At 40.1% G+C, this 14,358-nt stretch overlaps 1 protein-coding gene across 7 annotated transcripts in view; it reads right to left on the reverse strand.

The window, feature by feature from the left end:
- Positions 1-5,349: 5,349 nt before the first annotated feature.
- Positions 5,350-14,358, reverse strand: part of USP54 (ubiquitin specific peptidase 54) — a 91,638-nt gene continuing 82,629 nt past the window's right edge. For 5 of the 7 annotated variants that reach the window (XM_054276598.1, XM_054276600.1, XM_054276597.1 and 2 more), the window contains 5 exons: positions 12,857-14,295; positions 10,405-10,523; positions 9,136-9,276; positions 7,473-7,659; positions 5,350-6,761 (listed from right to left, as the gene is read on the reverse strand). In XM_054276598.1, coding sequence (XP_054132573.1) covers positions 6,103-6,761; positions 7,473-7,659; positions 9,136-9,276; positions 10,405-10,523; positions 12,857-14,295 — 2,545 coding nt within the window. In that variant the 3' untranslated portion in view covers positions 5,350-6,102. Of the gene's footprint in view, positions 6,762-7,472; positions 7,660-9,135; positions 9,277-10,404; positions 10,524-12,856; positions 14,296-14,358 lie in introns of those variants that run through there. The other 2 variants (XR_008483039.1, XM_054276602.1) reach the window with 2 other exon arrangements.

Below are 14,358 nucleotides of genomic sequence, written 5' to 3' on the forward strand. Positions count from 1 at the left end.
GGGGGCACAAGGTTTCCCTGCCATCCCAAGTCAGCTATTTTATGACAAATCTTATTATCTGTAACACAGAGGCATTTTTCAGAAAGGTTGAAAGCATTGTCTTAAGCCATTTTCTCCAGCATTATAAAATCATTATCAGTGCAATACTCCAGCTCCCAATGTCATCCAGTACTGAGAAGCTGCACTGACTTCAAAGGAGAATAACTAAAACCAAATTATTAGATAGTGTATATATATGTATTAGATAGTGCTGGTATAAAATGACAAGCTACTTGACTATTACAGTGCATCCTGTCCCACTCCCTCCCAGCACACATTTCCCTCATTGCCTGATAAACCCTGTGAATGAGCTGAGGAAGTACAGACTACATCAAAAAGTTAGTCAAGGCCACAGGCATTACTTGCATCATACCAGAACTGTAAAAAACATGCTAAAGCAACCCGACTCCAGAATTTAGGTAACTTTCACATATCAAACCCTACCAGACACATATCTGATTTAAATTTCACACCTCTAGAGTGATGGTACCTCAAACCCTTCCTTAGGTTCCTCAAAACATCACTTTCTCTGCTTAAAGCATTCCTTCCCCTGCCCTTATTATCTAGTTCAAACTTTCCCTTCCTTAGCCTTAAGCAATTGCTCTTTCTCCTACCATCTGAGACCAACCAATTCCCTCTCTTCATTTATCTTACTACCTTAATGATATTAATAGACTATTAATAGTCACCTCTACTCACTCTAAAAATTGAGTTCACTCTGCTTTTTGCTGCCCTCCTTTGTGTTCTCTCGTTTCCTCAGCGCCTCCACAAGCAAAGACTTAACTGACAAAGTACTCAAGGTAAGCTCATCTATCTATAGGAGCCTGCAAAAACCCCCCAAACTTACTACTGCTCTGTAACAGGAACTATGATAGAAAACAGTGTGAGATATGTTTTACTATTTTTTTAAACTTTGTTGATCCATGAACACAATGTCCTACAGATCAGAGAAATCCCATTAATGAATTTTAAAGGAAAGTGTTGGGGCAACAAACCCACAAAAAGCAGATATGACAACTCAGTTGCTGAAGAGTTCATGCACTCTTTTCTGACAAATGCATCTGACCATCATGACTATGAGGTGAAAATGCAACTATGCTTTCAGCTTATCTCTCTGCATCTTTGAGACCAAACACCATGAAGTACTAATAAGAATTAACTGTTACATTAGGATTGGATAGGGTTGAAGAAAAGGTTTAACAAAAATGACCTTCATAACTGGGCAACCCTGAGGTCATGAAAAAATGAATGCAGAAAAGGATATCTCAAGGAAATATCCAAATCACCCACATAAACATTTAAAAGCTCTACGCTGCATTCTGTCCCCGTAAATTCGTAAGCTAACAGACAATTCTGAAACTACTGGAGAGATGTGGGCTTCCCCCCAACCCACCATGAGAGGTCATTCCATGAGAAGTCATTACAATTTTATTTTCTCATCTGTACCGCTGTGCTCTTCCCATGAATTACAACCTTGTGTTCAAATCAGCAGCTTACTGATCAGTCAAGACTCCCACACACATACCTTCTTCTCTCTCTTCAGACGAGTATGGTGTCAAAAACCTGGCTTGACTCATCTGCTATATTAAATAGCTTCTTTTACGCCTCTAAGGACAGTTACCAAAACCAGTCCACAGCACTGAAATGGCTGTTTAATGTCAACTGAGTTTTTTTAATCTATCTGGAGAAACCAACTGAATTTCAAAACAAAGGGAATGCATGCATTATTTCATCCTGTTAGGAACAATTAATACATACTGCCATGAACAACTGGTTATTTCTTCTTAAATGTACTTTTAAATACATATCTGATTTCTGAAAATTTGTAGCTGAGTTAACAGTAATATAAGATTAACTTCCATTTGATTGACATATTTTAGATCTTAAACAAAAGTCAGTCTGAACCTTCACAGAGATACTGTCTGTTAACGTGCTTCATGCTTTAAGGTGCTTTCAGTAATTTAAGGCAACCTTGAATGGGTTTGTTTCTTTTTTTGTAAGCAGCAAAAGTTCTATGCTTGGAGCTCCCTCAATTGACAGTCACATAATTATTAACTGGTATAAACTGTGAGTAAAACCCTGGAAGGATAGCTAACCCTGAAATGCCATCAAAATAATTTTGCCTGAGTAGTGAAGAAGTTAAAATTTAGCAATATTAAATTATTCTTACAGTTATTATTGAAGTATAGCTTATTGTATTCACTTTTCTCATGTGTTCCTATTTTAAATTATTTTGATTAGTGATATAAACACACATAAAACTTCTCAAGCCTATGATTAACTGGTGAATCATCTGGGACTGGGCCAGCCAAAACTTAAGATAATCCTCTTTCAACAAACGTAATTTAAGTTGGTTTACAAACAGACACTTGACCTTCTTATTCATGAGTATATTCAGTGTTTACTCACTCAAGAATTATTATTAAAACAATTCTATTGATGTCAATAAGGAAGTTTGTTTCAGCAGAACTCTTTCACTTGTATCTGCTTCCACAAACATGCTAGTGAAAATATCAGTGCTCTCAAGCGACTCCACAGCTGGTCTTAGCATTTTTCCATTAATGAAAAAGCAATCTTAAAAACCTTTCCAAGCTACATTGCTTTGGTTTTAAAGGGTAAAAAATTTATTCAATGAACTAGAAGAATAATGCAGATAGCAAGAGAATTACAAAATAATGAATCTAACATGCTTTTTCTAAAACATTTTCTGAAACTTTAAAGGTAATTCCATCTGCAATAGCAATGGTGAACAATTAGCCTTTAAAAAGCTGTACAGATATATAAGTAGCCTTGAAAAGATTCTGGGCTATGAAGTAATAAAATGCTAGAGGCAGCAAGCACAGATGGATGAAAATACACTTTTGTTTTTTACCAGCCACAGCACTGAACAAGAGACAGCACAGTGGCTGGAGACTCCAGAACACAGCTAACTTCAGTGAGGTGTTTGTAAATCCCAAGCACCTTTTTATCTTGGTCCAAGCTCGCACAAACACTGACTTGTCCTACACTGTTTGTCCAATGTCTATTTATACATATAGCAGCAGTACCTAAGTGCTTCTGCACAGTTTCATTTAGCACAGCAGTAACATAACCAAAGACTGCTACAAAGAACATTGCCTACTCTTTCCATCAGTCAATCTTCCTTTCTCAAAAGCTTCAGCACCTCACTGCTGCTGAGGACCATCTCTGTACAGGAATCTATCCACTGAAAGAAGGAAGGAAAATTTAGACTGATTACTGAGTGTTCCTTAAAAAGAGACACATCTGAGCGAAGATATGCACACATTTCCTTTCATTCTGCCTTTTTCACCTATCCATCTGTTCCTTCCTATTCCAATCCACCATTTCTTTTGCTTTCCTCCTTTTCTTCACCCTAAATCTCTGCCCTACCCCTCTCCCTACATAACATTAGATCCAAACCCTTCGTGAATTCCAGTATTCTGGAATGTTGCCTGTACTTTCTATGTCCTAGCCAACCATCACTGGTAAGTCCATTCCAGCAATATTAACAATCAGGGGAAATTATCAGTAAACAGTTCCTTCCCTCATCCCAAATTCCCCCATCTTAATGTGGGTGCAGTAGCCTTTGTTAAAAAGAAATGGGCATTTCCCTTCTCTAAAGCAGAGCATATTCTGGTTAACTCCCAAGTGCTGCACGCTCCATTTGAGCACATGTGCTGCTCAGCAGGTCTAAATATGACTTCCACCAACAGCAGGTACAAACTTGGTTGCCTTTGAGAGAAGGAACTGTGCTAGGTAGTTCCTTTTCCAAACACAGCAGGATCATAATTTCGCTTACTTAATTTCGCTACTGTAGGACAGCAAATTACTCTTCATTTTATTATTGCCTTCTTTTGCTCCCAACACAAGGTCTAAATGCATATTACAAACACAATGAGTGATCATAGAAATACAGGGAGTAAGAATTTTATATTTACAAGAACTAGCACTCACTTATTTTTAAAAAGGTGAATTCAAGTGTGTATGGCAGTCATTTCATTTCATTCCATCCAATAACATACTCTTCAGCCAGGGACAAAGAAAAGGTTATATTGCATCAAAGCTTACAAACTGTTAACTCTTTAAGAATTCTCAATAGCTGCTGAATTCCTGTGGGAACCCCCTCCTCATCCTTCCTATAGCAACAGTGAACTTTAACAAGCTATTAACTACATAATTGATTTTTGTATGGTATAAATGTCACTAAAAAGACAAGTTAGTCAAAAGAATTACAAAGTAAATATTATCCTACTGACCTTACTAAAATTTGCAGACACAAGCTGAAGCAACAGTATTTTTCCAGCCTCACGTTTCCTCCCATGTTAAATATATTGTTGAAAGTACTTGAGTTGTTTCTGTTCAGATGTACTAATATACTGCTTGGTATGGACCCAGTTTTTCCTTCTCAGGCCTCTGGTTAACTTCATACAAAGCAACTGATATACAAAGGACATTTAAAAACAGTTTTGAAACTTGGTAGCTAGAACTGTAATGGAATAAACACAACAGTTCTCTTAAAAAAAACCCACTTGGTTACTACTGATTATTTTTAAAAAATTCATCAACTCAGAATTATTTTGCAGAGCTTTATGTAAGTGTACTTCCATTCTTTCCTGGTCACAGCGACACAAGAAAGCTAAAGCATGCACATTGTCTTCAGTTGCAGAAGTTTCATACTTTATATTGATTCTTGAAGTGATGACTTTGTACTTCACTTTGGCAGCTTGTTTTCTTAGATTATCCTGTCATTCACAGGGCAGCAATGGGGCAGGGCAGGGCAGCCCTTCCAGCAGCAGTGGCATCGCCACAGCTCCAGCCCTGTTCCCAACAGAACCATGTACCAGGACAAGCATGGAACAGAACTCCCCCATGCTTCTGAACACCTCACAACCATCACACCTGAAAGCATCTGCAGGAGCAGGAGGACAAGCATGATTAAAATGACACTTCTCTCCACACCAATAATTTCTAATGATTTTTCTGTAGATCTGCATACACTACCATCCTGCTTAAATGTAGTAGTTTTCCTTAAAACAAGTGGTCAGTCTCAAAATACTTTTTTGAAGGACACTTAATTATTGTCCATCATGAGGAGAAACTTAAGTGCTGAGTAGTAATGAAACACATGAAGTCCTGAGGCAAAATTAGGCATGTCCTCCAATCTAAGTCTTTATTGCATAAACCTTGTTAATGAACTAGAATAAACAACTTAATTACGTTTGTTCATGTGTAAGAAAATTAATTAGACATTTCCATCTAATTGAAAAGTAAAGCTAAACAGAAAAGAAAGCTCAAACACAGGCAGGTAAATAGAACTATTTTCATAGATTTATTTGAAAAATACTTACAAAAGCAAGTATGCTTGACACTAAAATAGTTAAACTTATTCTGTGTTTACATTGGTGTAGTTAAGCGTGCAGCATTAACAGTCTTTTCTGTTTGAAGCATAATTAGTTTGCTTTAAAGAAGTGGAGAAAATTGGGGTTTACTGTGAACAATGTCTCCCTGTCACTTCCTCTGCTGTGATCTCTGTATGAGATCGCAGAACATTGAAAACCGTGCTTGCTTTACTAACTACCACCTGCCAAGTGCAGATTTACTGGAACCTGGAAGGTGGATCAGGTTTTTTTTTTTCCCTAGGAAGGAACAGGAGAGGGGAAGGAGAAGAAAACAAAAGGATTGGTTTCTTTTTGTGAAGAATTTACCAAAGCTACATTTCATGAAAAAGAGTCTTTAAAAATGTCCTTTTGTTAGTTGCCATCTTCCTTCAAAATGCGTGCACACTTCTGAACTTACCCGTAAGCAAATTACCATTCCTATAGCACTTGTTTGCTAGGAGAGGCCAGGACTAAAACAGTTAAGATTCCCCATCCAGACAGCAGTTCAGTAGTGTCAGAAACGAAATACAGTGCAATTAGTTTCCACATACTGTATAGCTACATTTTAAGACAAAACTGGCACAGATAGTGTTTGAAAGACTTTCTTGTCTCCATGCAATCCACACTCTGGCAACAACCATAGTCCACAGAGTGGTGTACTGGGGCACATGGAGCGAATGGGATCTCACCAGCCGTTATTTTGCATGGAGCCAGTAGCTGCTGCTGCTCGAGCCAGCATATTTCTGTGTGTCTCAGAAGCAGAAGCAAAAGTCCCATCCCTCACATGCACTGGCAGCATTCGCCTTCTGCCAGGCTGAGGGGTGTAGCTGTTCTCTCGCCAGTCTTCTTCTGGAGGCATGTCCACTCTCCTTGGGCCCGGGGCCTTAACACAAGAGGGGGGCACGGGGCAGCCTTGAGAAGCACCGGGATCCCAAGAAAGCTCACGTGGTATTCTTAAAGTGCTACAGTCTGTGCTGGCTGGTACTCTGCAACCCATGGCATGAGATTCATGTATGTGATGTTGTGAAGGCTGCTGGAGGAAGCCCTCTTGGAAACTCTTGCCTGGCTGGCCAGCGTGTTTCCCCCAGAGCATTGTTCGCTTATCTGGTAACGTGGCTGTTTGTGCAGCAGGATAATTTGTGTTCAGCAAACGGCCAGAGACTCTCGATGCTCCACCTCCTAAATGCAAATTAACAAGAGGCTTTTGCCCCTGGGAGAGGGTGCCTTTGGGTACACAAGGGAGACTCCCATAGCTCAGTGCCACACCTGGGTAGTCTTCACCTTGGAAAGCTTCACCCCTGTCAGGCACAACCAGAAGTTTCTGGATGATGTTCTTCTGATCTCCTGAAATAAATTTTTAAAAAAAGGTTTGCTTAGTTACAATTTTTGTTTCATCCTCTCTGAACTATCAGCTGTGGCCAGCAGGTGACAGAAGAACAATGAAATCACTAGTACATCCAGTTACTGGCTGACATGCAATTCTGAATAAAAGCTAGCTGTACCTTTTCCAGCATTCATTTTCCTCACTGCATTTCCTCTCCTTATCCTACTGCAGCTGCTGTCACAGATTTCTTTACTAGCCCCTTGTTTCATCATAGAGGAGCCCAACAAAGTATTCCAAGGCTGGCAGATCAAACTGGTTTTGATGCTGTCACAGGAAAATAATTCTCATGCAGGAAGCAGTTATTTCTACTGGCACATGTGATTCGTGGGAACAAGTAATTTGTGGAAGTACTCTTACACATGGAAACAAGGTGGTGGGTCTGACTACTACTTTAATATTAAAGAAAATAACTCATAAAAATATTGATATGACTTTGTATATAGCCATCATAATGTTTCCATTAGTGTTACTGGCTTTGGTTATGCACAGTTAGCACAGAACCACAGAAAAATTCTGAAGGACAGAGAAGAAGAAACGTGATTTGTCCTTCCAGATTGCTGGAGGAATTCAGGCAGATAGTGAAACTCCATTATGAAACACAAGAACTGAGGAGCTGTATTTCAGCAACATTTCTGATCACCAAGAAGGATGAAAAGTCCTGTGATTATTACCTGACAGTTTACGTGCCTTGCCCACCATGCTGGGCATCAGTACATCATGGGGTGGGTGCTGCACCTGGTTTGGGTTGTGCTGGGGATCAAAGGGAAATACAGGAGGATCATGGGGGAAAGGAAGGGAAGTGGAGCTGGAAGAACGGTGGCTGGTGTCCACTGGCATTTTCCTCGTATTTGGTGCTTCCTTTTGTAAAATGAGAAAGGAGAAGAACAGAACATAAAATGATGAGTAAACACAGAGTTGGGTTGAAACAAGCAAAGGTGGTGTTGATCCAAGGAAGAAAGGGATGAGTCACTGGAACAAAAACATGCATCTGTATGTGAAAAAGACAGACAAAAATTGCATCAATCCAGTAAGGCTCGTACTGAAGTGGTGGGCTACATAGGATCATTAGACTGAAACTGTAACAAAAAGAAAAAGCCAAAACAAACCACAAACCACTCCTGGGGGTTTGGCTGACAAACTGAATACACCAAACAAGTCAGGCCAGTCAGCATTGGAAATGGCATGCTACACAAGTCATCAAATACAGTATTGCTGATTCTTCTTTTCTATTTTCTACCAGGCTTTATTGAAAGCTCTGATTCCAGACTGTGAACAGATTTACCTGTTGCAGCTGAAATATTTACCTGTGCTGTACCATTTGCCTCTATTAGGGATACCTACCCCAAAAAGCAGGGATGGCTGAATGGCACAACAACAAACCATCACAGACTTGAGTGTAGTGACTTAATTGAAATAGACAACCATTCTACTGGCCACTTATGTTGTGGGGATAGAAACCTTAGCAGAAAGGGCAGGTCTTGAACAGCTAGAGGTTTGTAATTGCTTCTGCCAACACTTCCAGGTATGTCAGAGCCCTTAACTAAAGCATGCTGAGAAGCAAACTCTTTAAAGTTGACATATACTTAGTTTATGGTACACAGCAGAGAGGTGCAATTGGAGCAACGTATCTTACTGATTTCGTAACTGAGACTCTTCTATACCTGTTACACAGTTGGTTTCAAATAAAAGTTTGAGCAGAGTTTGCAAAAAATTCAGTCAAAGCCAAAACTTGACATTATATCTAGCTGTGTTGCTAAATAAACACTCTGTTACTGTTTTTCTGACACTTTAAAATTGCATCTAAGACTACTTAACAGAAAGGACAAAGGAAAGATCAATCCCCTAACTTTTAGTTATTTTCTGTATGTAACTGTCTGCACCAAGTCTTGAATTGCCTCCCCTTTAATGTTGAATTTTACTCTCTAAAAACGCTACTTGCTTAAAAAACTCACAAGAGAGCAGAAATGTTCCTATTGGTACTGGTGGGTTTTTTTGGAAATTATAAGTGTATTAGAAGCTTTCTTAAAAATACTTTAAGTCAACTGAAAAAAATGTTTATACTGGCTGTTTCTGCATACTGACAAGTAATGTTAGCTGACATGCCTATCAGCTGCAGCAGTCACCACTCTGCAATGATACCTGAAAAAGACAGCTTTGCTACTTATATAAAAGTTCATTCTTCTTCCAAAGACAGAACAAAAAAGACAGGCTTTTATCATGGCTTATTATTGAGCTGTCTTGTCTTGTTTGTTAGCTACTAAATGCAGACATAGAAAACACCAACCCTAGACACAGATGATAGCTCTTTGGAAAGCTGCACATCATTCTACTTACAAAACTGTGAGAAGAGACCAAGGTCTCTTCTCTGTTAGAGATAACTGTCCCGCTGAGACTGCGAGCAATGCGACGGAAATTCTCTGCACTGTAGATTTCCTCCTCTTCTGGTTCCCTGCTATGTTCTCTGGTAAATGTGACCTGTAGACAATATCCCCCATTTCAGACAAGGTTTTTCATAACATCAATTTTGTACAATAATTAGAGGCAACAGATGAATAGAAATATAATGGAGCATATTGCAATGATATTTAATGACCTTTTCTTTCCTAAAATCCTTCATTTGGGTACTACTTGGAAAACTTAAGATAAATGGTTCTGTTTGGATCTGCTGATTAAAAGTATTACTCCTTATAGTATTTCTTACCTTAGTAAATATACACAGATTGATTTGTCTAAATGAGATACATTCTTTTATAAGTACCTAAAGCCAGGACAAAATGTCTTTAGTGGGATGAATCCACCTAAAGGACTGACTGCTGCTACAGGCATCATTGCCCCTGGAGAGAGAATCATGGCTGCAGCTGATAGTCGTCTTATGATAAAACACTACAGTCTTCTCATAACCAAAAAAAAAATACCTAGGATTATTTGATGAATGCTGGAAACTTGTTAATCTTATGCTAGCAAGGGAAATGTTTATTCCATCCTTCCTTTCTTTTGTTCTGTAAAGGAACAGACTTTGGGCTCCCTTTAGCAAGTACAGAGATATTACAGGAAAAGACATTTCCCCTTGAAAATACTTCCATGTCTTCATATACAGGCAGTGAAATGTAACTGCCAGTTATTTAAACAGTTTCTTCCCAGGAAAAAATGGGAAAGAATGTTCTCCCACTCTGAGGTGACTAACTACCAAGTGCAGCAAATACCAAATTATCACCCACTTTAAAAATATGTAGTGACACAGTAAAAAAAAAAAAGAGCCTGTGCCCCTGCAAGTGGTAAAATTAAGAAGCAGTTATCATCAGCTGTGATGCAAGGGAATTCATGTCACCAAGTTGAAAGAGACTAGATCTTAATGTTTTCAGGAGTGTCTTCCTCCAAGCCAGAATTTAGATCATTTGACGGCATGCAGCACATGCAGCATGAGTCACTCATATTTTAGCTAGTTAATCCTGAGCTAGACTGCACTTTAAAATTCTTTCTAACATTAATAAAAATGACCCCAGTATCTTTTTCATAATGTACTTAACTTATTCTACTGTAAATTTTTTCTTGCACAGGGAGAGCCCTTCCCCCTCTAGTACATCTTAAGTACCAAAATATCACCTTGGAGACAGAAGAGACACTGGATCCACACAGACTGCGCTCGATCTCCGCCGTTGGGGTTTTGGACAGCCCCGTGCCAGCTGCAGCAGGCAGCTTCCTCACACCCGGGCTCACAGACACTGCCAAGGAAAACACTCATTAAATTCAACACCTGATTGCATGTTATGGCACATTTCTGACTATCTTAGGTCTGACTCCAGCAAAGACAGAGGGATTATACACACAGAACAAGAAGTCACAGATCCTCGGGAACATGAATACATCAGCTAACACCCAACATTTCAAGGGGAGACAGCCTATCAGGATACTATGCCTACTTCCCTGGCCCTCCTGTAGGCATCAGGAGAGCAGTTAATTGAACTACTTAAGATTTAAATGATTTAACTGCACATCAACACTTGCCTGGTACAGAGGTGAGATTGTTTAAAGGGCCCAAAAAGACAGAAGATCAGCTACCAGAAGGAAGTTACCTAAAGTTATTTGGGATAAAAAAGTCAGCCTCAGGTTCCCTCCCCACACATTCACCTGCTCCTTCCCATTCAATGCCACCATTTCTCAGCCATTTGCTGCACTGGTTAAATACTTAAAAGTGTTATTTTTAACTAGGATTGCTACAATTCACTTCAGTGCAATCCCCATCAACCACTTACAATCCTAAAATTCCTCATGGAATAGACAGATCAATGGCCTAATTTAAACTGGTCACAGGGAATTAGTTCCTCTAAAAAGAAAGAAAGGTGATATGCTGATAACAACACCTTTTCTGCATTGAGGTGGTTGCATTTGGCTTGGATTTAACTGTGCTGTAAAGCCTCTCTAATGAAACAGACATTTCACCAAGATTCTGAATGCAAAGGAAACCAGTGGATATGGGTCAAAGTTTCAACAGCATTTGAAAATTTATATGTAATCCAAGTTAAGAGAAAGAAAGAGCAGTCCTAGACCTAGGACTAGGTCTAAATAAAAAAAAAAATCAGTTGATTTTCATCCAGTTCATCACAGTAGATGCACTGGTTCAAACTTGTCAGTTTTACACAGAATTTGCAGAACTTAATAAAACAACTGAAAGTTACAGCAACCAGATGATCTCAAATACAAACTTCACTTTAGAAGAATATCCTTATCTCATATCAAATATGTGGCGGGAAAATAGGCAAGAAAAGTCAGCATAAGAAATGGGTCATTTGATGACAGAACTCTGAAACTCCAGCTACCACTAAAGCAACTGGGCTTTATGCTGGTAGATTTCCAGAAAGAACTTCCAAAATCAGACAGCTAAGTAGGAATTTATAAGACCTTCTGATTCAAGCCCATGCATGACAGTATCTGCTAAGTTGGGAAGTCAGATCCTGCCTAACTCTGAAAGTAAACCAACAGGACAACAAATGGTAAATGGCCACATTTTGATGTCTTAAGTGGTCGGTGAGCAGACTGCAAGACACAAGAGTTCCAGAGAAAACTCAGGCTGTTCAACAAAAATCTGCTCAAGACTTTACTGCAATACTCACTCTGGTCACAGCCAGGTCTGACATTGTCAGGAATGATGGGGGTTCCACTGCCATGGCTGTGGGACGGGGAGAACCTGTCCTGTGTATGTATTCATTGCAATATACATCATATGTGTACAGCTAGATCTGTGTCACCTTGGTACCCATCCAATTTCAGGTTGCCTTGTATTTAACCAGAAAATTCATAGCTTTAATGCTATGACACAGATTATAAAGAAATTTGCTTCACTTGTGAAGCAGAGAAACAAGGTTGCCCTATCTCAGGCAGATTAGATCAGTTTAAGTGGAACCAGACTGCTGTCATCAGGCTCTAATTGAATGTCTCCATCAACAGCTGGATGTCCTCACTGATGGAATCTCTTCGTTTTCTTTTGTCATCTACTAATCCACAAGGTCTCACGGATCCTCATGTACCCTCAGTGCTGCTTTCACAAGTAACCTTCCAGAACTTAAAGCAGGCAGTCCTTAGCAAAACACAGGTTGAACTATCAGATCTTGATAAACTTTTAAAAGTTATTTCCCTCAACCAGATACAGACCAAATTCCCAATTACAACACAATCAGTTAAAATTCACCAATGTGGAGAACATTAGCATCAGGGACAGAAACAGTTTAATAAATTCCAGAGGGGGTGCAGGACTTTCAAACAGCAAAATTCATTAGCCTGACATAAGCAGCTAGCTCTCTACTTGAAAACAGGATGAATTATTTCTATGTTACTCTTAACAGATGTTTGCCAACAGCTACTCTGCAGCCACCCCAAGCAGTGCTATGACACTGCTTTCTCTAGTTAGCTGGAAAGTTTCCAGAGTCTACAACCTGAATTTTTCTGCATCTGTGCACAAATTAATACCCGTTTAACTAAATCAACTGGAAAACACATCTTCACCTACACTGGAGTACATAGGCAGGTCAACCAAGAAAAACAACTGCAGCATTCTTACCTGATTGGTCAAATGGATACCTAGCACTGTCCTGTCTTCCCAAGAAAGGCCTAGTGGCCTGAGATGCCTGCAGACTAGTCTGATAGAGGGATTCCAGTTCTGAGAGCTCCTGTTCTGTGTCTTGATTCCACTCTGGATGCAGGTGTACTGGGATCCTGCTCAAGTCATCTCCAACTGCTCTCTGATCAGAAAGGAGTGGACTCCTCCCAGGTACAGGAAGCCATTCAGTATTCTTATTAGCCTTCTGAGAACTGTAACACCTAGAAACATTATTCACCCAACGGTCCACAGGCATACTAGCAGCTCCATCATCCACCTCTTTCATTCCTCCATCATGACAGTGCCTTTCCACGTAGGGTACAGGGTCTGCCATATTCTGTCCACCTCTTCTACACAGTTCTTCACTGTGAGAACAAAAACTCACAGAAGCAACATGTTGGGCACTAAAACCCTTCAAAGAAACTACCCCGTCCCTAATATCCACAGTTGAGTGTAATTTTTCAGAAGACTGGGTTTTATTTTCTTGATTTTGATGGATTAGCTGTCTGTAACCGGAAGATGAATGGTTGATGAAAGATTTTTGTGTTAACTTTGGAGACTTCTCATCCTGACACACTGCAGTAATCCAGTCTTTTTCACGAGTACCTTTTCTCTGGGAGACTGCATGCATTTTCTGAAACTGCTCTGCCAAGGAGCGAACGTGTCCCTTTGTACTAAAAGCCTCAGATTTAGAACCATCTGCTGTGCCATATTCACCCTGTGAGGGAAATAAAATCTCCTGGCTGTTTGCTGTGCAGTACTTATTTTTCTGCAAAGGATCCGAGGAGCACTGCTGTGTAGGGGATGAAGTTGCAGGGGTCATTGCATGATAGGCCCCTAAAAGATCAATGCTGGGCCGCACTGGAGAGCTTGCAAGTTTGGAACAAGGACTGTGCTGGCTGTCCTTTTCAGGAGATGCTGCTTGTGGTGGATGTGGACAGGGAAACAATGTAGGCAAAGACCCAGAGTTTACTGTGTTAGCCTTGGATTGGTACTGAGGTGTGAGAACAGGCGTTATGTTATGAACCTCTTCTAACGCGCTGCTACTGCAGCAATCCCTATAGTCTTTTAGCCCTGTGGCTGTCGTGTCAGCAAATTCCCCACTCTTGTGGGCTTCATTCTCAGTTCTTGCAGACCTCTCTGCCAACCCTTGCCTATAAGGAAAAGAGGGAACTTGGTCATGAAAATCAGCAGAAGCAGACTGGAAGTTTGGAGAGATCCTGTTGGATGGATTGCTTTCGGAAGGGGGCAAGGAGGAAGACTCTGGATATAATGATGAGTGCAATTCATGGCAGGAAGCAGGTGGGTGGAAGAAAGAACTGGACCCAAATTCCACTTCTTTGTTGGGTTCCAGTGGTACCTCCTGGCTCAGCAGTACTTGGAGCGGGCCAGTCTGTTCACTAAAACACACAGAAGAGTAAATGATTAGCAGCAGTCATTGCTTATGTTTATCTCCAGGGTAC

This window comes from Melozone crissalis, unplaced genomic scaffold, assembly GCF_028551555.1.
Source record: "Melozone crissalis strain CALT ecotype California unplaced genomic scaffold, PUWL_Pcris_2 ptg000019l_1, whole genome shotgun sequence".
Taxonomy (NCBI): domain Eukaryota; kingdom Metazoa; phylum Chordata; class Aves; order Passeriformes; family Passerellidae; genus Melozone; species Melozone crissalis.